Genomic DNA, 25,878 nt, shown 5'->3' with positions numbered 1-25,878 from the left:
TAAGAGTAAAAATACATATATATAAGGAAATTAATAATATAAATAGAAGAATAAAAAATAAAATACTAAATAATGAGGCCCCCTACTATCCATATATAGTAGAAAAGAAAAACATTGAGATTTGTGCTGGAAAATTAGAAGTAACCCAAAGCATTCCTACTCTATGGGTGTGTCTACATGTGTGCTTTACTGCACATTAGATTAATGCTCAGTAAAGCATCACTGTCTACATGTGCACCTCAATTAATGTGCAGTAAGTTAATTTACTTTGGCAGAGGATAGTTCTGTCAGACACAGGTACTATCCTACACCACAGTAAATTACTGCACTTAAATGCACATGTAGATGGTGATGTCAGGATTAGCTCAAATCAAAGTATATTAATTTGCATTAATTGCACGTGTAGATGTGCCCCATGAGACCAAAAACTTGACTACTACTACTCTTGTAAGTTCAATTGCTGTTGAGGTGTTACAGCAATTTAGTTGGGTTTGTTTGGAAACAGCTGGGGATGCAGCCATTTTAATGTCTACTGTGAGACACAGTCACAGGTGCAGAGTATTTGGGTTGCAGATGAGTCTGGTGACAATAGTTTATTCATCCATATTTTATCAGGATTAGGTCCCCAGCTTCTGGTGTGGGGGAGCTTCTGGCTGATGATGATCAGGGACCCTGGTTTTCCCTGATTAAAAAATCACAAATTCTCTGATAAAAAAATAAAAAATTGTCTAGTAACCCTCCCAAATGTGTAATTAAAATTAAAGGCCCTCCACAGCCCCCTGGCCCTGTTTGTGCCTCTCACTCCCCACCCATAACTGCCACAGCCTTGCTGGTGCCCATCACCCACAGTTCCTGCTCCCCCAGCCCTGCTGGAGGAGGCCTCCAGCTGCCAGGGCTACAGGGCCAGGGACCCAGATCCACAGCCTCCTGCTCCTGGCAGGAGGTGGTGGCTGCGGCAGCAGAGCAGAGCCTGGCTCCCCCGTGTTGTGCCTGCCAGGCTGCGGAGGTCCCAAGGGAGGGCAGCAGGGTGGGAGCCCATGCCTGCAGTGGGCAACTTGCGCCTACCCCCACCCCTGCCCTGCACACAGATTTGAGGGGTTCAGGTTCCCCCCGCTCTCTGGGAGTGCACACCATGGTGGGGAGCTAGCCCCGCTCTCCCCGACCCTTGGACGAGCCACCCGCAGCCCCATCCCACTCCCCGCTGGGGCCCTGCAGCCATACACTGTGGCCCTGGGCCCCAAGCCCCATGCACCTTCTGGTTGGGTAGCAGCTCCAGCCCTACCCAACTCCTTTCCTACAGGGGCCTCAATTCCGCTCCTCCGCCCCACTTACATGCGGGAGCTGCTTTCCAGGCTACCTGGCAGCCATGTGTATGTGTATGTGCGCACATGCACATGGCACCCCCTGCCTGACCGGCCTCTTCCTGCTCCATCCCAGCCCCTCCAGGCTGGAACTCTGCCAGCCCTGCAGGTAGCTCTTTGCAAAACTGCAAAACCTGCGGGTTTCTCCATTAAAATGTAAAATCTGTTTTATTCCAGTAAGGAGAAAAATCCATGTTTTACTTCATTTTTCCATGGGAAATGGAAAACCCGGACCTCTGCTGATGATTAAAGAGGAGAGCCTGAGGTTGTTTAGATTTAGCTTCTCTCTGCCTCCTCCAGTAAGCGGGGATGTTTAAAGTGAAGAGTTCCCTGTAAGACTGGAAGGGTCACTCTGGTTACCCAGAACTGCTGAGCTGTGGTTCTTGGGCTTTGTTTTGTAACTCAGCAGACCCAACAGTGGAATCAGACCCAACAGTGCAAAATTGTCTTTACAGTCTGCATTGTAGTTTCTGTCATGCCCTTATGAGTATTGGGGAGTCAAAAGTATTATGATTAAAATCAACTGTCTCCCAAGCTTGAAGTTCACACTTAGCCAGCTGTAGCTTCATAGTCAGTCATGCTTTTCTGGAAAGTCAAAGTACAAAAAGATGCTTCTTAATTCTTCCGTGGCCTGTTGACTTTTGAGTGAAAGACGGATTTCTGCAGCTCTGATGTAGCCATGGGTATCATGTAGGGCATATCTTTTTTATGCAGGTGTAGATTATTTGTTTTATAGAGTTTGGGGAGCTGTTAGGATAAGAGGTCCTAATGGATGGTCAGAAGCCAGGGAGCCAAGTCAGGGAGCCAGAGCAGGAGGCAAGTCCAAGGTACTGGGCTGAGGTCAGGTGACAAAGGTCTGTAGTCAGGATGCCAAGCCCAGGGAAAACCTGGAAGAAAGCCAAGGTCAGGGACTGGAGGCAGGAAACTTGTTAGAAGTCAGGGCCAGGGACCAAGAAACCCGGGCAGGGAGCAGGAGACAAGGCAAGGAGATACAACCATGCCACAGGCTACTTGGAGGCTGGAAGCTCAGTGTAGATGTAAGACCAGACCCTTAAATGAGGACCTGAGCAAAGACTGACTTGAGGCGTAGCTTGCAGAGCTTGAGAACAGGTACTTAGACCTTAGGCTCAACTTTCTTTATAGACTTGGCTGAGTTCAGTGACAGATGAGTAAATATTTTCTACCACAGCTATCTTAAAATAATCTGACAACCTGATGTGTGGTAAAGAACTGCAGCCTGCTGGACCTCTGTGTGCTGCCCCTGTATTTGTACTAATTTATTATAGTAAGAGAGACAGAATTTTCTCCCAAGGGGAGAACTGGTTGTCTGTCTGTTTCAGCTCTCAGCATAGCAAAACTAATATAAATTACAACAGTGCTGCTCAACCTTCTGGTCCCATAGGCCAGATGATTGGGGTGAGGCCAACCTGTGGATCAGGTCCTGTACTACTTCTGCCTGGGCCCTATGCTGTTGGATCAGCCCTGCATTGCCAGATCAGGACCCTCACTGTCATCTCTCAGCCCCACATAGCCAAATCAGCCCTGCACCACCTCCGCCCACCATGCATGCCCAGATCAGGTCCTATGCCACCCCAATCCTGCATGCCCAATCCAGGCCCCATGTGCCTAATCTAACATGCAGGGCCATGCTATCCACCTGCAGGGCTCCTCAGAGGGTTCAGAAATTTGGCAGCAGGGGAGCAGCAATTAACACAGCTGCTTCACTCCTACCATCAACTCTTTGGACCCAAGGGCTGGATGACATGGCCCCGTGGGCCAGATATGGATCAAGCTCTGTGGATCAGGGGTTGAGCACCCCTGATTAACATGTTGCATGTCCAGGTCCTAAGTGAGCATAAAAGGATCTGGACATTTACACTACTGTCTCATAGAGAAATATGGTCCAAACTGTGCCCATGTCTTGCTGCTTGAATATAGAATCAACTCAGGAGAGGTTTGGATGTTCTGGCTACAGATTTATAAAGAAACCAAAGAATATTGTAATACCTGTTATGAATACCCTCTGGTGATCCTCAAAACTATTAAAATAATGCAATTTTTCTCTCTCTCTCTCTTTACTGGATAGTCCATTCAGTCATGTTGAGGTTGATCTGAGAGGACCCTTCAACCTGATTGCCAAAGAGTACAGTTATATATATGACATACTAGACTATGCTACATGACACTTGGAGCCATTTCTTTGCACCATTTCAGCATAGCATGTCAGCAAGCTGGTTAGTGCTTTACTGGGTGGATCCCCAAGATAATGTTAACAGATAATGGTGTTAGTTCATGCTTTCAAGTTGTGTGCTCCAGTGTGTCAGCTTCATGTAGTTCTAGTGACTGCCATACAGTGAGTGGGCCAGCACCAGTCTCTGCCGCTGAAGGCGTGGCTCTGAGTTTGAAAAGTGTTAGTCTGTCACCTTAAATTCTCATTTAAGCTCTTTGCTTGACTGGGAAACTCAAGGTCACATTTGTGACCACTGAAGCCTACAGCTGGGACAGGTTCCCTTCACATTTGTTACTTATAATCCAGGAAGTCCTAAAACCACATGGGAGGTTTGCCTTTTGATTTATTATCTGAAGTTGCCTGTGCATTTCTTAATAAAAGACATGGCAAGAACAGGTGACTGATGTGGTGAATATGGTCTTCCATGTCCTTAATTTGTGGGAATCTCTTTGCTTACAAAAGACTTCTCAAATACTGTACTTAAATTCAAATAGGTAGAGCAGGTAGGGGCAGATCCTGTTCTGTGTTGCTAGCCACAGAAAGTAAACTCCTAGTAAAGGAGCAGGGACCACTCAAACCAGAAGGTAGATTGCAGAGTTGAATGTTTGCTCATCCTATGGAGTAGGAACCAGACGTGAAATCCTGTTACTACTAGGCATACGGGCCAATGTCCTGCCCTCATAGGAAAAGCTAGCACCCAGATATAATAAATAAGAGATTGAATGGTCAGACTTGGAGCTCTGTCTCTCTGAAGGCATATAGGGAGAGATTAGGCTGTCATCTGCTATGAGCCTCTTCATACTGGCATGGGGAGCAGCCTGTGCCTAGAGACAGCAAACGAGAGCTGTGGAAAAAGTGAATAAAAAGGATGACGCATTTTGGTCTCTTTATAAAACCATTTTTCTATCAACTGGTGCAAAATGCCTGAGCTTATTATCCGCGTTTGTCCTAACATACTTCCTCTTGTTGTAAAGAGGCGAGGTGATTTGCTTTTTCCAAGTAAGGAGTAGAAGTTGCACTTTTCTAAAAATAATAGACCACAGTCTTAATTAGAATTAGTCTTGCTCTACTGCTTCAGCAGTACACAGGCAGGGGCCTCAGGAACCACTAATACCATTTCCACGGTGGCCTATCCTTAGAGCATATGTTTTTAGTTTCAGTTGGGGCTAACTGCTGCAAGTTTGCACCTCTGACTTCAGCATTAAAGCTTATAAAATAAGAACTATCAGGGGAGCTGATATATTTAGCCACTTCTGCAGTGCGTCTAACTTTAGCACTCTTGGTAGTGGTGGTGGGTGCTTCCTTTCCCACAATCCCCCTGGCCTATTACAAGCCAAGGACAGATTGTCTGTCATCTAGCTAGCAGGGAAATAGATTCTGTTGTAGATCATGTTTCTTGATAAACGATTGCAAGAAGGCATCAGGAGGTTCTGGTTGTGCTGAGGGATAGTGTGAATGTCAGCAAAAAAGGGGAGTCTGGCCTCAGGAGTGAGCTACAATGATTGGATCGTCTCCCCCTGAGGAAGGAGAAGACATAGTATGTTTCTGCAGGAAGTCACTTGCACCTCTTTGCCTGTAAAACTCAAAAACAAGAACGCAACCTATTGGGTCTGAAGTGATCTCCCACAAAAACTCTGAACCTTTACTGGAAAGTGAAAAGCTTACCAAGATGATGATCAAGGAAACCTCTCTGCGGCGGGACCCAGACTTAAGAGGAGAGCTAGCTTTTCTTGCGAAAGGCTGTGATTTTGTTCTTCCATCTCGATTCAAGAAGAGGCTGAAATCATTCCAGCAGGCCCAGGTTTGAAAATGTGGTCTTTCTTTTCCTTTAGTTATTTATTTATTTAACTGCTTTGTGTCTTTTCTAGCAGATTGGGGAATGGAACTGCCTTCCCTCTGGGCTTGCCTATTTGTAGAAAGTTATTTGCAGCCAGATACCAACAGGTTTAAAAATAGACCTTCCCAGCTTAGAGCACAGAGTTAAAATGTCGTCGTTAACAAGGGAAAACTTTTTTTGACAAGGACAACAGCTTCACAGATGTAGGCAGAAAGAACTCAAGACTGAAAACTTTGCTGCACTCTTGTTAAGAAAAGCTCCGTTCAGGTGGGTGTTTCCCATCTGACTGTGTTGAGTGTCCATCTGATTTGCATTTTGTTTTATGTATATTCCTGAGCATCCCCAAGCCACTGCTACCTTAGAGCTGCCTTGAATTTGCCCCTAACCAGAAGAACTGCTTTTTGGAGAGGAGCTTCAATGAGAATGCTCCTCTTTGCCACTTGCATTCCTTCCAAGGTTGCTGCTGAAGGTGACGTGGCCAAGGAAATGAGAGTGTGGTGTAGGCTTCACTTCATCCCACTATGCCCCAGATCCTGTATAGTCTCCCTGGGGCAGTTGGCAAAAGGATGCTCTCATTTGTGCCAGGCCACCAGACTGGCCTATCACAGCCTCAGACTTGGGGAGAAATCACAAGATACTGTATTTTCTCACATATAACATGCATCTCCCCACCTTCAAGCATTGCCCCCATATTAGGGTGTGTATTAAATGGGGAAGCTGATTTTCTGCCTGGGATGGAAACACTCTGCTTTGTTTCCTGCTCTACAGTACAGCAGTTGTGTTACTATTCAAGCAACTGAGGGAGTGGTTGTTTTCATGGCTCATTGTTCATCACTCCACAGGTGTTAATGATCATCTGTCATTTTTAATTGTCTTGATGTCCCACTTAAGAAGCTAAACTTTTTAGGGCAGTTTTTGTGTCTTCTGGGTGCTTCTCTTCTCTCTACTTCTGTTTGACAGCCTGCAGACTCTTTAGCTCTTTTCAAAATCATAAATCTACCCTTGAAAACCAGTTTTCAGTAACAGCTAGGATTTCAGCTTTAGTTAAGCAGGAAAGGGAGGGTTGAGACAGCTGAGAATTAGACTCTGTTCACTACTCTATGCAGCCATATCCCTGAAAAAAATTATTCTTTCTGACTTTCAAAAACACGATGGGTATTATATTCTGGAGCATGTTGTATGCAAGAAAATACAGTAATTGAAATGCTCCCATTTTCAATTGTGCATCATGCTCCTTGGTTGCACCTGAGGATCAGGGCCAAGCAACTAATACATGAGTGATTCAGGGAGAAAGCTAAAACATTGGGATTTTCAATACTGCAAGTATTATCTAAGAATTATTTCTCAGATATCCACGTGATGTATTATTAGAAGGGAGGGTATTTTGTCTTAATGTTTTGCAGTGATACATTGAAATAGATATGTGACACTACTCTTAAGAACGTGCTTTTTCTGTTCCTTGAAGAAAAGAGCATGCAGTCATGGGGATGCTGGTAGTTAATGGGTTTTACAGTAATGACTTAAGAGATAGATTGTAATAATTTTGAAAAAGGCTTAAAGACACAACAATATGAAGTAGTTATGAAAGTTTACTACCTGAGGTGCAAAACCTATTTCTTCTCCTTGATCACAATAATGAAACAAAACTTGGGTTTTATTTGCCCACCAGAAAATATTCCTTGCTAGTGAGAATTAGATAAGTAGAATTTGCAATTGAGTATGCTAGTGGCCAAATCAAAATGGAGCCTGGCTACCTCAGATACCACCTCTGCCTGGTCCCTATCCCTGTGGCCAAGATGAATAGAGATAGGGGTTTTTGGTGGCCTGGTGTTGGATTCTGGAGTTCACTGCTCTAGAAAAAACAATCTGATCTGCAGCATCATCTGTTTACTTAGGACTTAGTGTCAGAAGCTGTAGAAGAGTGCATTGGCCTTAAGGAAGGTGAAAGAACTTGAATGTCTATAATTTCTTTGCTTTAGCTTCTGCTTGCCTGTCTGTAAAAGAAATTGGAAGTTGTAATCTGGAGGACACTTGCGAGGTTCCCAAGGCCAGGCATCCTGTGTACGTCAACTGTCCTATCCTTCTTGGCAGGACTTGAGGGAGACTCTGGTGGGTGAGAGCATGACAACTGGCCAAGCACCCCCAGGGAGGGAGGGGGAAAGGGAGTTAACCACAGTTCCTTGTTTTCTTCCCCTTGATAACAGACCAAACCTGCCCTTTCTAAGGTAGTCTCACAGTCCGAAGTGGAGGAATGGGGATGCTAAACTGAGGCTGGTGAAGAAGTTTGGTTATTTGTATTTTCACTGGTCTGCTTTCATTGCCATCAAAACTCAGCAGAGAGGGAAACCAATACAGAAAGAGCCCTCAGGCTAGCAAAGCTGGGCTTTGAGGAGAGAGATTTGGTCACAAAAGACACTTGGACTGATACAGTCCGTTAGAGAGGGAAGATTGGTTACATTACCAAGGGGAAGAAAATGAGGAACTGTGGTTGACTTCTCATGTGGCTACAGTTTATCCTAGAAGGGAGAAGAGAGAGCTCTTGGGGAAGTTTATACTGCTCCATATGGCACTGCCCAGCATGGGAGATCAGTACTGACATGCGAGTTTTAGGTGTAACACTACTTCCTTCTGTGCAGCTAATGCAGGAGCCTCACATCCCTTCCCTTCAGGGGCAGCTAAGAGGGCTCCCACAATAGGGGCCTTGAGGAAAGGAGAATGCCTGTGTTTTGGAGTTTGGGTGATCTGAGATGGCTATAGCCCCATCTTCCTTATCTATGATAATGATTGTCACTGTTTTTTAGTCTGTACACATACAAAAAAGGCTGTGTGATTGGCTCAGGATGTAGCAAGCCTGGTAGATTGGTTTAATCAAGGTAATCTAAACCTGGATTTACAACAATATTAAGAGCTGAGTTTGAATCTAATTTCCACGTGATGTCCAAAAGAAAAGTTCACTGCGAGCTACTGATAACCCCCCCCCCCCCCCCCACATGTATTTCTTTATATATGCCACTGACTACTTTCTGGAGAGTGCTGTTTGGTAACATATGTACCTTGTTGAAGCAGACTTGTTCCACTAAATTGTACTTACTGAAAACTGATGAATGTTACTATAATTCAGATAGTGAAATGGTGACTTATGTATCAAATTGCAGCCTATGTAAGCTATACTGTTAGAATGTATCCAAAGATCTAAGACTGTCTAAATAATTTCCCAATTTGTCATTTCCCTTTTATATTTGTCAGCAATAACGTATTGACATACTCCATGTGGAATTTTTTTTTAAATGGCCCATGCAGAGTATAACAAACCCTCCCTTGGGTCAATGGAGATTTCCAAGGCTCCCCCCAGATGATGCTCTCACATCTGGAATTGAGGAACACACAAACAAACCTTCATTGGAAGCAAATTTGCTGATGACAAAATGCACCAAAAATAAATGAATGAATGAAAAAAATTAAAATTAAAATTAAAATCAACAAGTGGTTGAAGTCAAAGCAAAGTTCAGTAACATGACTGCATAACCCAAAAGAAAAAGTCTGAGAGGTTTTCTCAAACATATTTTCATGTGCTTATTCTTTGATTTCTCTAGCTGTCTCTTCTCACAGCTGCTTTCTTAAATTAGAAGGAACTAGACTAAGTTTAGAAAATGTTCTTTGTTTGCCTGCAGCTGAACCTTTTGCAAAAAACCTGACATCACTTTTTATGAACTCGGCCTTTCCGTTGCTTGCCAGTTCCTTGCAGCGGTTCAGTAGTTCAGCTTCTCTTTGTAAGGTCCAAGGCATATCTGTGCTTGGGCTTGATTCTTCTCCATCCTGGAAATCTAGCAACACCCCCCTTATTTGTACTGAAACATCTACCCTTGAGCTTTGATTGTGGTTACGGACTGGAAAATAAAGTGGAGTCATAGTAAAGGGGGGTGTGACTCATGGTTTTTGAACGTGTGAGATTCATAGTACCGAAGTCTGTGGAAAGCCTTGCTTTGAGGCTTGTGTTGGAGTAAGGCTGTGATGCAACCGGCACCCAGGGAGACACCAAAGGGGATGGAAGCCAGGTCTGTTTGTAGACAAGGGGAGAGGAAAGCCAATGACATCTAGCTCTAGAGTACTGTGAAATGGGACTCTGTGGGTCCAAGGAAGCGATTCCCAAAGGGTGTGCCACAAAAGCAATGATGGTATGGCACAAGTTCCCCCCTTCGTGAGGAGGTAAATGCTTTCATCCCCATCTGACACCCTGTGCCTGTCCCATCGGGGACTGCTATCACCATTGCCACCTTCCCCTACCCATCCCCAACCAGTCCCTGAACTGCACCTCTGTTTATCTCCCAGCAGGAAGATGTACAAGGATGAACCATGCCTTGCAGCCCAGCTCATCCCTTCCAGTCCCTCCAAGCTCCCAGAGCTGGCAGAAGGGTCTGCGGGGGTGGTTGCTGGCATGCGAGACCCCATGAGAACAGAATCAGTAGCAGAAGCTGTCCTTGTCCCTCAGATATAGACCAGGAGGTTGGAAGGGGCAGAAAGCAGAAAGAGCAGGGCCCTTTCTAGCCTTTTTTAGCCTCAAGGCCTTCCCTCCAGATCTTTTCTGACTTCACATCCATCTAAGTGATTTTTAACTGGGTTGCCATGAAATTCAGAAAAGTTACCGAGTTATTTTTTTTACCAGTACATCTCAGCACTGGCAGGGGAATGGACCCGATCCCTCAGAGCTGGCTCTGCTCTCTTCAGAACAAGTACGCTGCTAGGGTGTGTTTTGGTTTCCACGGGGACGTGTACATACACACACCCACGCCTGCGGTGAGAAGGGATCCTGTGGAAGGGGGAGTCCTCATCACTTACAGGAGGAAAAGTGAAAAGTCAGGAGAAATTCCTCCCACCCATCTTTTTCAGGAGCTAGTTTTACAGGGCCCTGAGGGACAGACTTGAAAGTGTGTCAGGAAACTGGATGGAAAGCAGCACTGAAAGGCTCTAGCAGTCTTATTTCTTTGACTTTTCAAATGCAATTCTTTGGCAAGTTAGTCTCTCTAAAATGAATTAAGAAAAAGGCTTCATGTTCCTAGCAACTAGTAAAGGCAGCAAAGAGCAATACAAGCAATTAATAAATTTTGCTTGTTTTTATTACATTGAAGCAATAGCAATTTTTGTTTTGAAATATTTGGACTAGGTTTGAGCTGTTTGAGCTTTTCTTATCAGCCATTGTAAAATATATTTTAAACATAACCAATGAAGATGAAATAAAGCTCAGATTAAATAAATTTCCCCAGTCAGGCTCTCCATAGTCTATCAGCCCAAGACAGGACAGGAGCATTCCCATATCAATTCAGGGTCCATTGGTGGTTGCTAAGAGGAAGAGGGTCCCAGACTACAGGGAATCCCCTGAAGAGCAAGGTGACAGGTAACACAGGCAGCCCCTGTCTGGGTCGAGGCGGCTTCTCCTTCACCAGCCACACAGAAAACTCCTTCTGCTCAACCTCTTATTGAGCTCTGCTTGTACCTCAAAAAAATCTCTCTCTGCTGTAGTTTTGCATGTGACTTTGAGACTGACAAAATGTCAGGTCTCTCTCAGGGTGCCTATACGTGTGCAGCAAGGCTGCTCTGACGCGCTGTAATTAATCGAGTCTGCTGGAGCATGGTAATTACCATGCTCCAATGGACTCCAATGTCATGCGTATCGTGTCTCCATACTGAAAAATGGTGGCAGGGGCACTGATGCTCGTTTAACGAGCCATTTTTCAGTGCAGGGGTAGGCAGTCCGAGCACTTTAATTAGAGCAGCTCTCAGAGATGTTCTAATTAAAGCACCACCCCCACTCCCAGATTATATATAAATATCTCCAGTGTTTAAATAAACCAGTTAACAGCTTTGGCTTTTTGAACTAAAGTGTTCCATTACATGAAGAATAAAGAATTGTATATCAGTGTTTATTTCAATTACGCTCTTTTACTATGTTTTACTAAATGTGCTAAAGAACAGGACCCCTGCATGTTTAAATTCTAAGTTTAAATTTTAAATAAAATGTTGATTTTATTACCTCATAATTTAGGATCCCAAAAGTACCAAAGAAAATTCACGTGCTCAGCTGTTTAATTTCATGACCTCATCCCAAAAATATTAGAGTCTGAGCAGAAGTCAAAGATGTCAGAGGACTGTGAAAAGGATGAACTAGTCTGTCACCATAACAACTATACACGTATTGTATACAGGGTGATGTTGACATGGTATAACAGAGCCCTGCAGGAAGGGGAAAAGATGATCCTGAGAATTAGAACATAGAAATAGTGGTTTCTGCCCTGACTGTGAAGTATTAGGTCTTTACTTTTGGAGGGAACTTAAAAACAAAACGTAAGGAATTGCTCAACTTGCTACTTTAATACCTTTCCTTGGAAATCTTGCTGTTAATCTTTCTGGACCTTGGTTCCTCATGCGTAAAAGGGAGGATGATAACATTATTCTAATTCCTGTGGATATTATGAGGGCAAACTCATTCATATTTGCTCCAGCTGAGTGATGAAAGCATTGAAAGAAGGTTTTATTTCATTTGGGAGCAAAACCAAACAGAACCTTTATTTGTTGCAGGGCTTGAGTATTGTCTGTATTCTTACTCAGACAACACGCTAAATGACAAGGTTAAAAAGAAATACTGAGCATGGATTGAATAAGTTGAGTACAGAACAGTAGCCATCCTGCACACTGAATGAAGCAGGGGTCTTATGGAAAAGTTTGGATGCTCATGTAATAAAATACTTTATCATAATGCATGATTACAAGGGGGCTGAAATAAGGTTGAACAGGCAGCTTTAAATCTAATATATCCTAACTTCTCAGTGTTTGACAGTACAGCCTTAGTATTTTAACATGGGTCTGTATTGGTTTTAACATTTACATGTGCGCACACACACACACCAGTTTTTTGACCCAGTTAATTTTGTGCATTTGGAGCATATTTTTTCACATTTTTACATTGTATTGTGAAAAGAAAATTTATTCCTTGCCTTATCTTTTCAGGTTCAAAATAAACAAGAGAAGAAGCCTGGAATTCCATCCCCAGCCCCTTTGAACTTAGCAGTCAGTCCACGACCTCTTTTGCCTGTGAATAAAGGCACTGTCAGTGCTCCCTTGTCCATAAACATTCCACGTTTCTACTTCCCCAAAGGACTTCCAAATATGTGCACCAATCATGAGGAGACCATTGCCAGGATTGAGATGGCCTTTACAGAATTTGAAGAGAGAGTCAACATTTATGAAATGGGGAAAATTACCAAGGTAAATATTGTAGTGTTGAAGTGATGTTGTAACTGTGATGGTTCAGGAAATATGCAAGAGGTCACCCCACAACAATCTTACCTCTTTCATAGGACCAACTGCATGGTTGGGAAAAGACTTCGACAAGCTTTTGAATTCAATGCATTCTTCTGTTCCTTCTTTCTTCAGGAGACTGGAAGAGAAATGCATTGCATTCAAAAGCATGGCTACGTCTATCCCAACCATGCAATCGGTCCAATAAAAGGTATCACCCACAAAAATCCTTGCCTTTCACAAGGAAAGTATGGTTGCTTTGAAGGTCATTCATGTTTTTGGGGATGATACAGCTAGACCAAGACTAGAATTGAGGAAATAAAGCTACTGGATGTTCCAGTATGTAAAGAGGAAATGTATACTTTCAGTCTGATTGACTCTCTTTTAAATTAAGGAAACAGAAAAACAGGAATGAACTCAACTAAAGTCCCTGAGAGAGGAGAGTGCTGTGTGTGTACTCTTCTGGTGCATAATGCATCGAAGTTGACCCACTTACCTACTGACAGGCAGATCACTTAGAAATGCAAATGTGTTTAACACAGAAGACAGTCACAACTGCTACATACAAAATAGTTGCAAATGACACAAATGACTTGGAGGCAGATTGTCTCCTCACTTCAGTTGGTGTTATTAGCAGTGGAAGCAATTGGTAGCATACAGAAGTTAGATATGTGTGTGAGGTCAGAAATGGGTCCTTGGTCTCTATTCCTTCCCTAATGGCCCATGAGCCAGGTAAGTCTTGTTTCCATTTTGTGTTTAGAAATACATAGGCCTTCTGCTGTTCTTTTAGTTTTCCACAAGGGCTCCACTGTGAGCATTGAGTATCTGAAACTTGGGATTCAAGCAGTAGGTTATTTTCAACTTGACACTGCCTCCAGCATGGGCACACCCTTGTTATTTAGGAAAATGTTGTGGCAGCAGAGACTCATTTTATGATAAATATGGCACCAGCTAATAAAACACACCTCCAGCAAAGCTGCTTAGGAAAATACCAGTGCTTGGTAGGAGAGTTTCCTGGCCCATATTACATGTAACAAAAGGGCAGGGCAGGCACTTGTCTGTGTCATTACTATACTCTAAGCAGGAAAAACAGCAAGGTGCTGCAGAGAAGACTGTAACCTCAATCACTGCTACCTCTGGCCATCGTTGGACACATGTTATCTGATGACATCCAGGTGTGACACATTTCTTTGCTGTAGTACAGACATGAAGTCTAGACTTGAAGCTGTGAAGCAAGGAAGCTATGAATAAGCAAGGAAGCTGTGAACAGAACAAGTCAAAAGAAAATCTCAAGACTTTTCCTCCAAGTGGCCCACTTTTCCCTCCATCAGTGGACAACATTGCTGTAGACTGAAATAAGAATGGTCACATCCAAAAGCAATTATGCAGCTGACTGGTGTTCTGGTAGAAAAAGGAAGAAAATGTTAGGGCAGAGGTTTGAGGAGAGAACTTTGTTCATTATAAAATAAGATTGCAAGAGAGGCTTTCAGTAGAAGGTGGGGAATTGTGTCTTAGCTCTATAAAGTTGCTGTCTTCCCTGGATCCACCCTGTGCCAGCCATGCTTCATCCAAGAGTTAATTGCTTGGAAGCATCTTGACATCTTCCCAATGGTGATGGAATTTGTTCCCTGGTCCTTTCCTGTCACCTTGACACATGTAGTCCTGCTTCACTCATTCCTCTCCAGAATCACATTGCAAAGGCCATTCACTGTCACCCTTCTGTGAACCCCCCATTCTCTAGTAAATGAAGCATACACTGCTTGTCTTTACTTTCAACCCCCTTTAAGTCTTCACTCGACCTGTCATCTCTCCTTCTTCACTCCACTAGTTATGTTTTCAGATGCTTCCAGGTTTTCCACCCCCACGTCTCTCTATTTTGGGGAAGAAGACCTCACAAACAGCCCCTTTTTGTTTGTTCTTCTGATTTCTCCTTAAAACTCCTGTGCTGTGATACCTACACCAACAGTCATGCTCACCAATATCATTCCTCATACTCCCCATGTCTGTAGCCACTTATCTCTGGTTTGTATTCAGACTGTGAGCTCTCTGCAGCAGGGACTGTTGGTTTGTTCTGTAGCTGTGCATGGCCAGGCAGAGTGGGGTCCTGTTCTTCATGACTGGGGCTTCCAGGTAGTTGAGGAGGCGGCAAATACTTTGGCATTATCAGCACATTTTTGGTCCGTGGTATCTTGTTTTCTCTCCCAATGGTCTCAAGCAAATATAGAAGAGGAGTCACAATAGTAGGGACCTCTGTGAATCACCCTGTGCAGGTGATGGCCCTTGGCAAGGGGGAAACAGTTGAAGCTACTGTCATGTCAGGCAGTCTTTCTGCTGTGTCCCTTAGAGGTGATAGCGGGACCTTTGTGGTTCAAGGTGTCAAAGGCAAAGGGCATCATAAGGACGGAGGTTTTACTTTTGGCCATGGGGAAAATCTCTGTCCCTGTGCTTTGCCCTGTTCCGAATCCTGATTGCAATGCACATATCTGTAAAGCTCCAATGTGTGGCTGTTCCTTCAGCTCTTCTGCAGCCAGGCAGCGAAGTTCCTGAAGACTCAGTGAACTGTTGTGTTTTCCCAGGCAGTTGTCAGGTGTGCTTTCCTGAAGCATTACAGTGGGGAAAAGGCACTGGTTTTCCTAGCCCAGCACTTGAAAGCATGCGTCAATGCAGGGGCTAACTAGCAATTCCTGCGTGATGGAATCTTAGGTGCATCTGCCTCTCTCCATTGGTGTCACCAGGACAAATGGGATTGTTTTGGGATCTCTTGCCAAGGTGTAAGAGGACCAGGGAAAGGGCATTAGGTTGAGGGTGCTAGTCTCCTCTTGGCCCAGTAATTTACCCAGGCCTATGTCTGTGTCGCAGGTGATAACTGAGTTTTGTATCCTGGTCTGAGCATCACAGTAAGATATTTTTGATAAGCTACACATATTAATACCCCATTTCTCACACAGCAAATGCTGGGCCCTTGGCTACATTACAGAGTTGTGCATCACAACCCTGTCATTCAAGGAAGCTGGTATAGGTATGATAGCAAAAAAAACTTCACTCATCACATTTACATCCACATAAGGGGGCCCAGCCACCTTAGTGCTGCCACTCATAAAAAAGTGACAGCAGCACCCCAACATAGATGTATGGTAGGTGATGAATTCAGTGTATAAACAGATGAGCCAGTTCTGTGAATACCTTTGTATCCAGCGCACTGAGCTCCAGTGTATCTTTGTGTTTCATTCACAGATATGTGGCTGCCCTCTGTACTGGAAAGCACCCATGTTCAATGCAGCAGGGGGAGAGCGGACAGGATTTGTGTCTGTACATTCGTTCGTAGCTATGTGGAGAAAGTGAGTATAGCTTTTCTCAGAAAAGAAAAAGGCCTGCCTGCCTGCCTGCCCACCTTTCTAATGTTTTCAGTCCTGTCATCCCTCAGTTCTACCCCACTTCTCAAACCACTCTTCCATTCCAAACAAATTCATATTTTAAAAGCTACATTGGCTTCTCTGGTCTTCCCTTTAACTTCTTCAATGTTACCGGTTTCTGCATAAATTGTTTAGACCAGCGTTTCTCAAATTTGGGTATGCCTGTCTCTGTGGGCATGTAGTGAACTTCTGGAGGGTGTCAGGAAGAAGTGGAAAACAGAAGAAGGGAAAGAGGAATTACAAGTGGAGGAAAAAGAAGGAAAAAATAGATTTAAAATTCTGTGCCTCTTCGGTGACTAGAGTGCAGATATAGTGATGAAAAGGGTCACTTTTTTAATATCTGTGACACTGGGGTACACAGCAGTATAACTTAAAGTGAACACAACTCAAAAATGTTAAGAATGCCTGGTCTAGCTGAGAATCAATATCTGCTCATGTTCAGCCCATGAAGTACAGTCCTGAGAGAGTGTCATTCTCTGGGATGGGAAAGTGCAAGTACTGCTTTCAGTACTGGATTCCCATTGGCACTGTGGGGAGGTATCTAAAGACACCCATCTGAGGTTTGATTCCCCACGATTGCTTTGAACAGGAACTGCTTGGGAATGGGCTGAGTGCAAGGGAGTACAGGAGGAAGTCATGTGCCCGATTCTCTGAAGCATACTCCCTGCTTGGGCACTTCGAGTCAGGCTGGGTAGGTACAGGGTCATATTTTCTCCAAAGCTCCCTTCCAAGCCAGTGGAGCTGAAGTCCCCATGCAGCACAAATCTGCAGCTTGTAGTAGATATGCTCCCTGGTGTTTCACTGCAGCGAGGAAACAGGATACACCAACGGCTTTGCTTTTTGGCCCCAATTTAGGCAGAGACCTAAGCATGTGCTGAAGTATCATGGATTTCACGATTAAGTACTTGCCTACTTGAGCTGCTGTCAGGCCAGGGTATCTGTTGCTACTCATCATCTTAGCGACCTGAGATTTGCCATGCAGCTCCAGCATGGGTAATAAAGCATGGCTGTCGCATGAGAGCATGCAGCCAAGTGGGGATAGCTGAAAACAGGGCAGCTGGGCAAGGCAGACAGGATGGCAGTGACCAGGCCCCAGAGGGAGGAGCTCACGTGGGAGGGAAATCAAACGAAGCATTTAAATTAAGAGACTGAAGGACCAGACAGATCAGAATTAGCAGGGCATCCCACCTGGTATGGGCAGCTGGGTGAATGCCTAAAGGCATGTGTTGAGGGTAGGTATGGGTGTCATGCTGTGTCTGAGAAGCAGGACTAAAGCCAAAATATCATCATGAAGGAATGGGAAAAGAAAGGTGTGAAAGAAAGCAGGGATGATACCCTGGGCCAGATCATAGTCTTGGCACCCGTTTTGTGAAGACTTGGCCCATATGTGGAGCTTCACAGTCACTTGAACATAACAGTCTAAAAAGCTCCTTTCTAGAAGAGAAGTTCTGGTTGGGCTGCTCTGACCTGTAGATAGGTTAGTTAAAGAGCCCCTTATCTCACCCAGGTGCGTTTCCCACAAGGCATGTCTAATGCTTTAAATCAGTTTAGCTTTTAAAGCATCAAGCTGTGTTCACACTACATCCTTAGGGGGACTGTTCCTCAGCCTAATCCAGTGACTACTGCCCACATATGTCCAATTGCTGTTGAGATTTATTCCCCGAGTATTTTCCACAAGGAATACTGTGCAAGCAGCTTCTTAGTTCTTACCAAAATAAAACTGCAAAGTTGTGTTAAGTTTTCAGCTGTCAGGTGTGTTTTTTTTGTTTGTTTGTTTGTTTTGGGTTTTTTTGATACTGACAATTTTTTTTCCTTTCTACTAGTCATAATTAATCCCTTTTATTTTGTACTAAATAGGTCCTCTTCCTCCTGGTTTTTTGTAACCTGTTACCCTGCTCTTCTTCTGTTTTCTCTTAGCTGAGCTAATTTTAGCTGTTTTATAAGTTTCCTCATAAGTCAATTTTTTCAAGCCCCTGATCATGTTTCATGGCTCTTCTATGAAGATTCCCTAACACCAGTTTAGTTACCCCTCAGTCAGAGGAGTTGTCCATGCTTTAGTAACTTGAAACATCAGTCTATTTTTATGCACCTAATTCAAGAGACCTGATTTTTCAGAAGTGCTGAACATCCACAAACCTGCTTTGAAAATCAGGGAGAACCTGGTATGACATACTTTTGAAATCTAGGTAATTTTAGGTGTACAAATATGGACTTGGGAGCCAATTGTTATGGTGCCTATTTAAGAAAAGTTTCAACCAGGAACTGTTGCCTCTTTTCTGCGACAACATGCCTTTGCACAGGGCCAAAGCTTTACTGTTTTTTTTTCCTGCAGCAATCACATTGCAAATTCGTGCTGCCTTTGCCATCCACTCTTATATGGACTACTCTATTAAAGTTGTAACCACTTGCTGTTTTAGAGCTGTGTAGCAGCTTCCCTATAACTGAGGCTTTGGACACAGGGTTAACTTGAAGAGTGCTGTTTATTTTAAAAGGTAAACAAAAATGTTGCTGCAAAGAGTAAAGAAAACAAACCGTTTGGAGCTCTGGGTTTTTTTAATGTGTGCCTAAGCTGTTTTCTCAATGTTTTGTTACTTCTCCCCCAAAATATTTAATGCTTGATTTTGACAGTGGGAACAACCAGTTTTCAAGGGCAGAAGTAGCAAAATGTTTTCAGAGTTCTTGCTGCTGAAAACTAGGCAATGCACCATCAGTCAAGCTGATAAAGAAAAATAGTGACTCACAGTCCTTTCTTTATCTCTCACTTAGTGAGCTGGGCCTAGCATGACTGGCCGCAGAGCATGAGTGTTACACCGCTGCTGATACTAAAGATATCCACTATCACAAATATCTGTCCTTAATAGACATTACTTAACAGGTTCATGCATGCTGTCCCTTTTTGGATGACCCCTGTAATTACCTTTACCATCAGCTTGGTGTGCTGAGGCACCGTGAGCAGGTATTCTATTTGCGTATCACGTACTTGGAAATAAGTTGGATGATGTATTCAGGACATATGATGATGACGACATTCTTATATTCCAAGACAAAAGTGGAGCAACTACTAAAGTTAAGCATGTTTAAAAATCAACAGGACCATACCCAAGAGTTTTAGTAGAACTGGCCAGGAAACTGGGCCAGAAAGTTATGTTAATTTTTAATTAACTGGTAAAGTTCCTAAAGTCTGAAAGGAAGTCAGTATTGCTCCAACATTTAAGAGGACAAATGTGATTAACTTAGTTAATTATAACCATTTTTTGCATGGGATAAATCTCAGGAAAAAATAATAACAAAAAAAAAAAAAAATTAAAGGATGATATATTTCATGCCATTTGAGAGGACCTTATAGTCTTTTTAAATCAACTCAATATTCTCTTTTGATGCAATTACAAGTTTAATTTATAAGAGTAACTATTGATATATATTTGGACTTCTGTAAGATCTCTTTAACATGTACCACAGAGCATTCCGATTGAAAAGTAATACCTAACACAAACAAAACCAATCGAGGCAAGTATTAAATGGATAGAACTCAAAACATAAATTGTTAAGTGTCAATTATTGTTGAATGGATGCACCTCTAAGGGGATTGTTTCCCTCAGCCCCAAGTGTTTAATATTTTTCTTAATAATCATTGCACCTGATAAGATTGGTGAGGTGGTAATCAAACATATTTCAGTATGGTCAAATGCAAGATCATACATCTAGGAAAAAGTGTCAGTAATAGGATGGGAGAACTGCGTCTTAGCTTTCTCAAAAGTGCTTAGGAGTCATGGTGGAATCCCACTGAATCTGAGCTCCCAGTATAATAAAATGGAACAAAAAACTATTTATATATTTATCCAGACTTTCTGCTCTCAGGCATCCTAGTCTGAAGTCTTGGACTCTGTGTGTGTGTGTGTGTGTGTGTGTAACTTAGTAACACAAAAAATGCCACCAAGTTGCAGCTATTCACATGCAAAAGCCTTAGCAGGATTGAGCCATAATTTATAAACAAGTAATAATTATTTTGCCCAAGTAATCATTAGTAACTAACACCAAGTTTTACTCTTTGTAGTTATTGCAAATCAGCAAGTAATTTATTGTTTGCCTCCTCAAAGTTATGAAAGGAATCAATGATAGGATCTGGTGATAGATATTTTCAAAGTACCCAACTCTTTTATTTCTTTTATTATTTTTTCAGTAGGAATGTGGTAAATCCCTGAAAATGCCTTCTTTGTGCTTGTGTCTTCTGTAAAAGCCCAGTTATTTAGGCAACCAGGTTAATGTTGACAAACAATATTTTGCAGGAGGGAGTAGAGACTGGCCTAGTCTTTCACTGCTCTGAAGTGCTTGCTTTCCAGGGTCACAAGCAGAAGACATCATCCTAAAGAGTATATTTGTTCTGTAAAGAATACCACACCCCATTGGCTTTTTCTCTAGTAGGAGCAGGCCCCCTCCATAGCTTCCTGTGCACTTCACCCACACCACATTCTACAAAAGAAGCCATTGTTTGGCTCATTGGGGTGATTTGCATGTCAGAGAATTTAGCCAGTGGAGCTTGGCAGCATCCTTAAATCCTGCAGCATTAGGAAAGTTTAAACTGTAGGGAGAAAAATCTTATTGCATCTTATTAAATCCCTTGTTAACATGATGCATCTCTAATCCCCTGCTCTGACTCTTCCTAGTGGCAGGTTCTTTGTTCTACCCCTCAGCCCCCGTTTGGGCTGGGGGCTCCTCTGTACCTCACTCAGCCACTTCTCTGGGCTGGGGGGCTCTGTTCTCAGGCCTTCTGTTCTGCTCCCTAACTCAGCCCCGTCTCTGGGCTGGAGAATTCCCTATAGACCTTGAGTCTGTCTCCAGCAGGACTCAAGGCTTGCAACTCAAAAAATAGTACCGACATAATAACAAAGACTCCTTACCTGCATAAACCCTTCTCTGCCCTGGGTAATATTCTCTTGTTCCCTGGCCTGTGAAGTTGCTTCAGCTCTCCTACCTTTCTTAGTCATGATGCAGGAAACTCCTCTCCTCACACTCCTTGGGTTAGACTACCTGACTGGCTCAGGCACTGGACTTATCTAGCTCCAGCCTGGCCCTCTTCCCATCAGGTGAGCCTCCAATCAGCCCACAAACCACCTGGAAGCTGCCTCTCAGGCAGCTTCTCTTCTTAAAGTGGGAGAGAACTTCTTTCCACAGTGCCCTGCTACATCCATGTTTGAAGTTTTGATTACTAAGACCCAATTCTGCCTGTCTTAAGCTCATAGGGTGAAAGTCATAATAGCAAAATGCCTGTGTGCCACTTACAGTCATTTTTATAGCCTCAAGCTGTCACCATAGTAGGATTTAAGAGGTATATTGGTCTTGTGGTCTTCCTTTGTAGAGAGGAGAATTAAATCCAGAGAGAGAAGTAGGACCAAATTACTAAAAGTGTTGTCTTCAGTTGATAAGGGAAACAAAAGGAATCAGTGACAAGTCTGTAGTTAGTAGCAGTAGGTTCAGTAAGAGAGAATTTTTTTTAAAAGTATCAGAAACAAAAGAACTGCTGGTAATGGCATCAGTCTGATGTTAGATAGTGATAGCAAAATTACCAGTCTCTCACAGGAGGGAGAAATGTTCAGTAAATATTTATGTTCTGTATTTGGAAAAAAACAATTAATTCTTATTTTACAGTGGCAATGAAACACTTTCTATTGACACAGTGTCAAAAAGCAACCTCTAAAGCTCCTAAGCATTTTTACAAATGCAAGATGAATTAACTTGTACCCAAGAACTTTAAAAGGATTAGCTAAGGAGATCTCTCAGTCACTGATACTGATATTTGACAAATAAATCTCTTGAGTACTGGGCAAGGTTCAGAGGACTAGAAAAAAAGCAAATGTTTTCCCCATCTAAATGGAATAGTTGAGAGATTATATGATCTGATTAGTTTGACATCACTTCTGTACAGAATGGTGGACATGCTAAAGCATATGCAGCCAGAAAATAATTAAGGCAGAGTGACATAATTAAGGCCTGTCAGCATGTTTTCATGGAAAATGGGTCTTACCAAACTTGACATCTTGTTGATATGAAATTACAAATTTGATCGATAAAGGTTTAACCATTGACATAATAAACCTCAGAGGCCTTTAAGGCATTAGACTGAGTGTTGCTCAACAGTCTAAATAAGTGGTGCTCAACCTCCGGCCTGTGGGCCAGATCTGGGCTGTGGAGCCAAGTCATCCAGCCTGTGATGGGTCCAGAAATTTGGTGGCGGGAACTGATGGCCAACAGCACTGCCATTGCCACCGAATTTCCAAAAGCCCTGCAGGGCAGATGACATGGCTATGTTCCCAGCGCCAAAGGCACAATCTGTTGCAAGGCCTGATCCAATGTGTGGGGCTGAGGTGCGATCTGGTGCTTAGAGCTGAGGCTACACCCTGGGTTGGCCCTGTGCACTGGATTGGGCCTCAGCTGGGCTGGCCCCCAACACTGCGTCCAGCCTGTGGAACTGATGCTACATCACTCCTGTCTCGCGGGGTCAAAAAGTTGAGCACCACTGGTCCCCCATAGGGTGGCCATCATAGAGTTTGTCCTCTGTCCTCTATTGGTACGAAATGAGATGCTTTTATGTCCTTTATCTTTTCTCTTGAAGAGAGAAAAATAGGGTTGGGTTTTGTATCAATTGAAGACAGGGGACAGAGTAGCAGAAAACCGGAATGTCCTCTATGATGGCCACCCCAGTTCACCTAAAAATTGAAAACAGTGCAAAGTCAGTGTAAGCATGTATTAAATAGATTACAAACTATCTGATGAATAGCTTAAAAAAAAATTGTAAATGGGAAATCAGTATGCAAGAGGAGTATTTCTAGTGGAGTTCCTTTGCTCTATTTTTTTCACCTGTTACTAATCAATGTCTTTATCAATGAACTGCAGGAAAAGATACAGTTAGGACTGGCAAAAAGGGGTGGCACAAGAGATAATGATAAGGACCAACCAGTTTTATAGAGCAGTCCAAATCCCAAGATGAACTGGATTTCCTGGAAAAGGAAGGATGTTTTATTAAAGCTAAATGGAAGGCCATACATCAGGGAATCAAGAAGATGAGTCACGCAACCAGGATGCAGGAGCCTGTTTTTGAAAGCAGAGACTCAGAAAAGGTGTTCTGGGATATGGTGGATAGCTAAATGAATATGGGCTCTGAGGGGATGACAGCAATTGAGTGTTTTTTTAAAGGGATTTAGGTGCCACTCACATGAGCAGAACAGTGTCCTAAGTAACCTGCAACTTGGGAACCTTTTGGCCTCAGATGCCACCAAAGCTTCCTGTAGTCATTTACTGCACAGAGAGCACATCTGGATAGTGACTGGGACTGCAGCGGCTTGAGTCAGGGCAGAGCTGGCCCAGGCTGGAAAGGGCTCAGGGGTCAGCCACACAGCTCTGCATTTTGGGCATTCTCATGCCCTAGCTAGCTCCTCCACTGCCTGGAGCCTGGGGCTTGCCCCCTAAGCCTGCTGCCAGCTCAGGGCTGCTCCACCATGGCTCAAACTGTTGTGGTCATGGGTGCATGTGAAGATGCTGCACCTGGGAGCAGCCAACTCCAGTGTGAACTGTGCTGGAGTTTACTGAGGAGCACTAATTGCAAGTGTAGATGCACCCAGTTAATCTTACCTGCTCCTCCTGTGTCCTTGTGCCACTGGACGAGCTTTGTGTGAGCACTGTTTTGCCTCTCCACCTATCAGTAGCCTACGACCTCCTGCTTGGGGGTGCAGGGAAGTCTTTATGTGCTCAGAGCTGACAAAGATAAACATTTCCCTCCTAGTTTAAAACCCCCCACTTTGGGGGTAGTTCTAGGGCTTCAGCATGAGTTATGGCTTTGAGCCATGAGGTCAGGGGTAGTACTAGCATCCTGGCTTCCGTGAAAATGATAACTGGCAGCAACTTACATGCCTGGAGTCTTAAGTACCAAGTGGCAGTATCGGGCCAGAGGTTTGAAAAGGTCAGTGATGCCTTCACTGCAGGCTTAGACACTAAGCAGCTGCTTTAAACACTGGCCCTCAGCATGTGACTTGGATGTGGAAGCAGGGGAGGGCAGACTTAAGAGTGGTGATACATGGCGCAAGTGTGACTGTGCTCCCAGTTCTGGTGTCTGCACCTCAAGAAGAACATTGAAAACTAGGAAAGAGTTTGGATGACAGTTGCAAGAACAGTTCCAGGTTTGGAAAGTCTGCTTCCTGGTACCGAGAGGATAAAGGAACGTAAGATGAAATCCAACTAGTGTGACTAATATGAGTGGCATTTGGGGCCATTTCTGTGGGTTTTAGATCCTACTCACCCCTCCAGTCCTCCAGAAGGCATGCAATGCTGTGTAAGTCACAAAATATGGAGAAGGAGGAGGGCTCTCTTACCTTGTAGCCCAATAGCCTAGTGGTTAGGGTACATGCCAGGAGGTGAAACCCAGGTTCTCCAGGGTGTTGGCATGACTCTTTCTTACCCCCTTATTCACATTTTGTTATTGTTCTTCTTTTGTTCAAGCTGTTAAGATTATTAAAAAGGGCCTTCACTCTCCTTTCCTTAGCAGGCAGGTCACCTTTGCAATGCTTCCAGACTCTCAAGGATGAAATATCCCTCTTCCTTTATGGGAAAGACATTTCATGACATGCTAATTGACACCATTTGTACAGTTGCCAAAGACCGTCCCCATTTTCTATGGTAATATTAACCATGAATGAAGCTCTGGTGTGCCAAAAATGCTTGGGCATTGTTTCAAAGTGTTGAAGAGACTGGGTGACACTGTTCTTATGTCCAGACTGCACTGCTTGCATTGTGGCACTTTTGCACAACTCCTGGCTGAAATTTTACTTCTGAAATGAGGAGCATTGTAGTTAAACCATGGTGTCCAATTGTTGTGTCCTCCCAAACTGCAAATTGGCAGGAATCACATGGAAATAAATATGTTTCTCTTTTGTAGAGTATTACACAACTGCCATGATGATGCATCCAAATTCATATACCTTCTTGCAAAACCTGATTGCGACAACCTAGAGCAGGAGGATTTCATCCCACTACTTCAGGTAAGTGCAACTTGCTCAACAGTGTGTGGGAGGGGAGGGGACAGGGGATGGGGGGAAAGAGGTGCTGCTGCTTAGACATGTGTTTTGTAACGTATTCCTTATCATGTCTTTGCATGTGTATTTAGGGTATTGGATGGTCTGCATTGAGATTTGTGCCCATTTAGGCAAAGCATAGCTTTGGTCCATGGTCTCCATTTGGCACTGACGGGTAGCTAAGTTGAATCCACCTAATTTCTTGAAGTGTTCAAGTATAAGGCACTTTTTCAAGACTACCAAATACAGTCTTTGAAGATTACTATTCTAATCATGCACTATGTGCACCACCAAGCCCATTAAAATGTTTATGTTGTGCTACCAAAAAGTTTCTCTTATAACTTAAAATGTCCTTGTCTTTATCACTAACAACAACTAAATCCTTCTCTGTTCCTCATATCGGGTTCCTTCAGATGTTCGTGGCTGACTTTCAGATTCTTCATTAGCTAGTGCTTAGTCAAGTTGTAGAAGAAGTTAGGTTTTGCAATCTTCTCACCAAAACTCAGTCCCTCCAGCTCCACTTAAATTTCCTTTTAGTGTCACCATATTTCTGATATTGTGCCATGCAGAATATGATACCTCTGTGGACATGCCTGACTGAAGCAAGATTGAATCTCTGAACTCATGGGATGCCTGTACACATGCAGGGAGGCTACTCCAATGCACTGTAATTACAGTGCAT

The 25,878-nt window shown here is 43.5% G+C and overlaps 1 protein-coding gene across 2 annotated transcripts in view; it reads left to right on the top strand.

Moving 5' to 3' along the window:
* The window catches only part of PPP2R3A (protein phosphatase 2 regulatory subunit B''alpha), an 81,116-nt gene that overhangs the window by 28,269 nt on the left and 26,969 nt on the right, over positions 1-25,878 (top strand). Inside the window, exons 1-4 of one of the 2 annotated variants that reach the window (XM_006270441.4) lie at positions 5,004-5,392; positions 12,431-12,688; positions 15,956-16,059; positions 25,061-25,163. In XM_006270441.4, the coding sequence (XP_006270503.3) occupies positions 5,261-5,392; positions 12,431-12,688; positions 15,956-16,059; positions 25,061-25,163 (597 nt within the window). In that variant the 5' untranslated portion in view covers positions 5,004-5,260. Of the gene's footprint in view, positions 1-5,003; positions 5,393-12,430; positions 12,689-15,955; positions 16,060-25,060; positions 25,164-25,878 lie in introns of those variants that run through there. The other variant, XM_059730744.1, reaches the window with a different exon arrangement.

This window comes from Alligator mississippiensis, chromosome 7 (assembly GCF_030867095.1).
Source record: "Alligator mississippiensis isolate rAllMis1 chromosome 7, rAllMis1, whole genome shotgun sequence".
Taxonomy (NCBI): Eukaryota; Metazoa; Chordata; order Crocodylia; family Alligatoridae; genus Alligator; species Alligator mississippiensis.
This window is presented reverse-complemented; position numbering and strand designations above follow the sequence as displayed.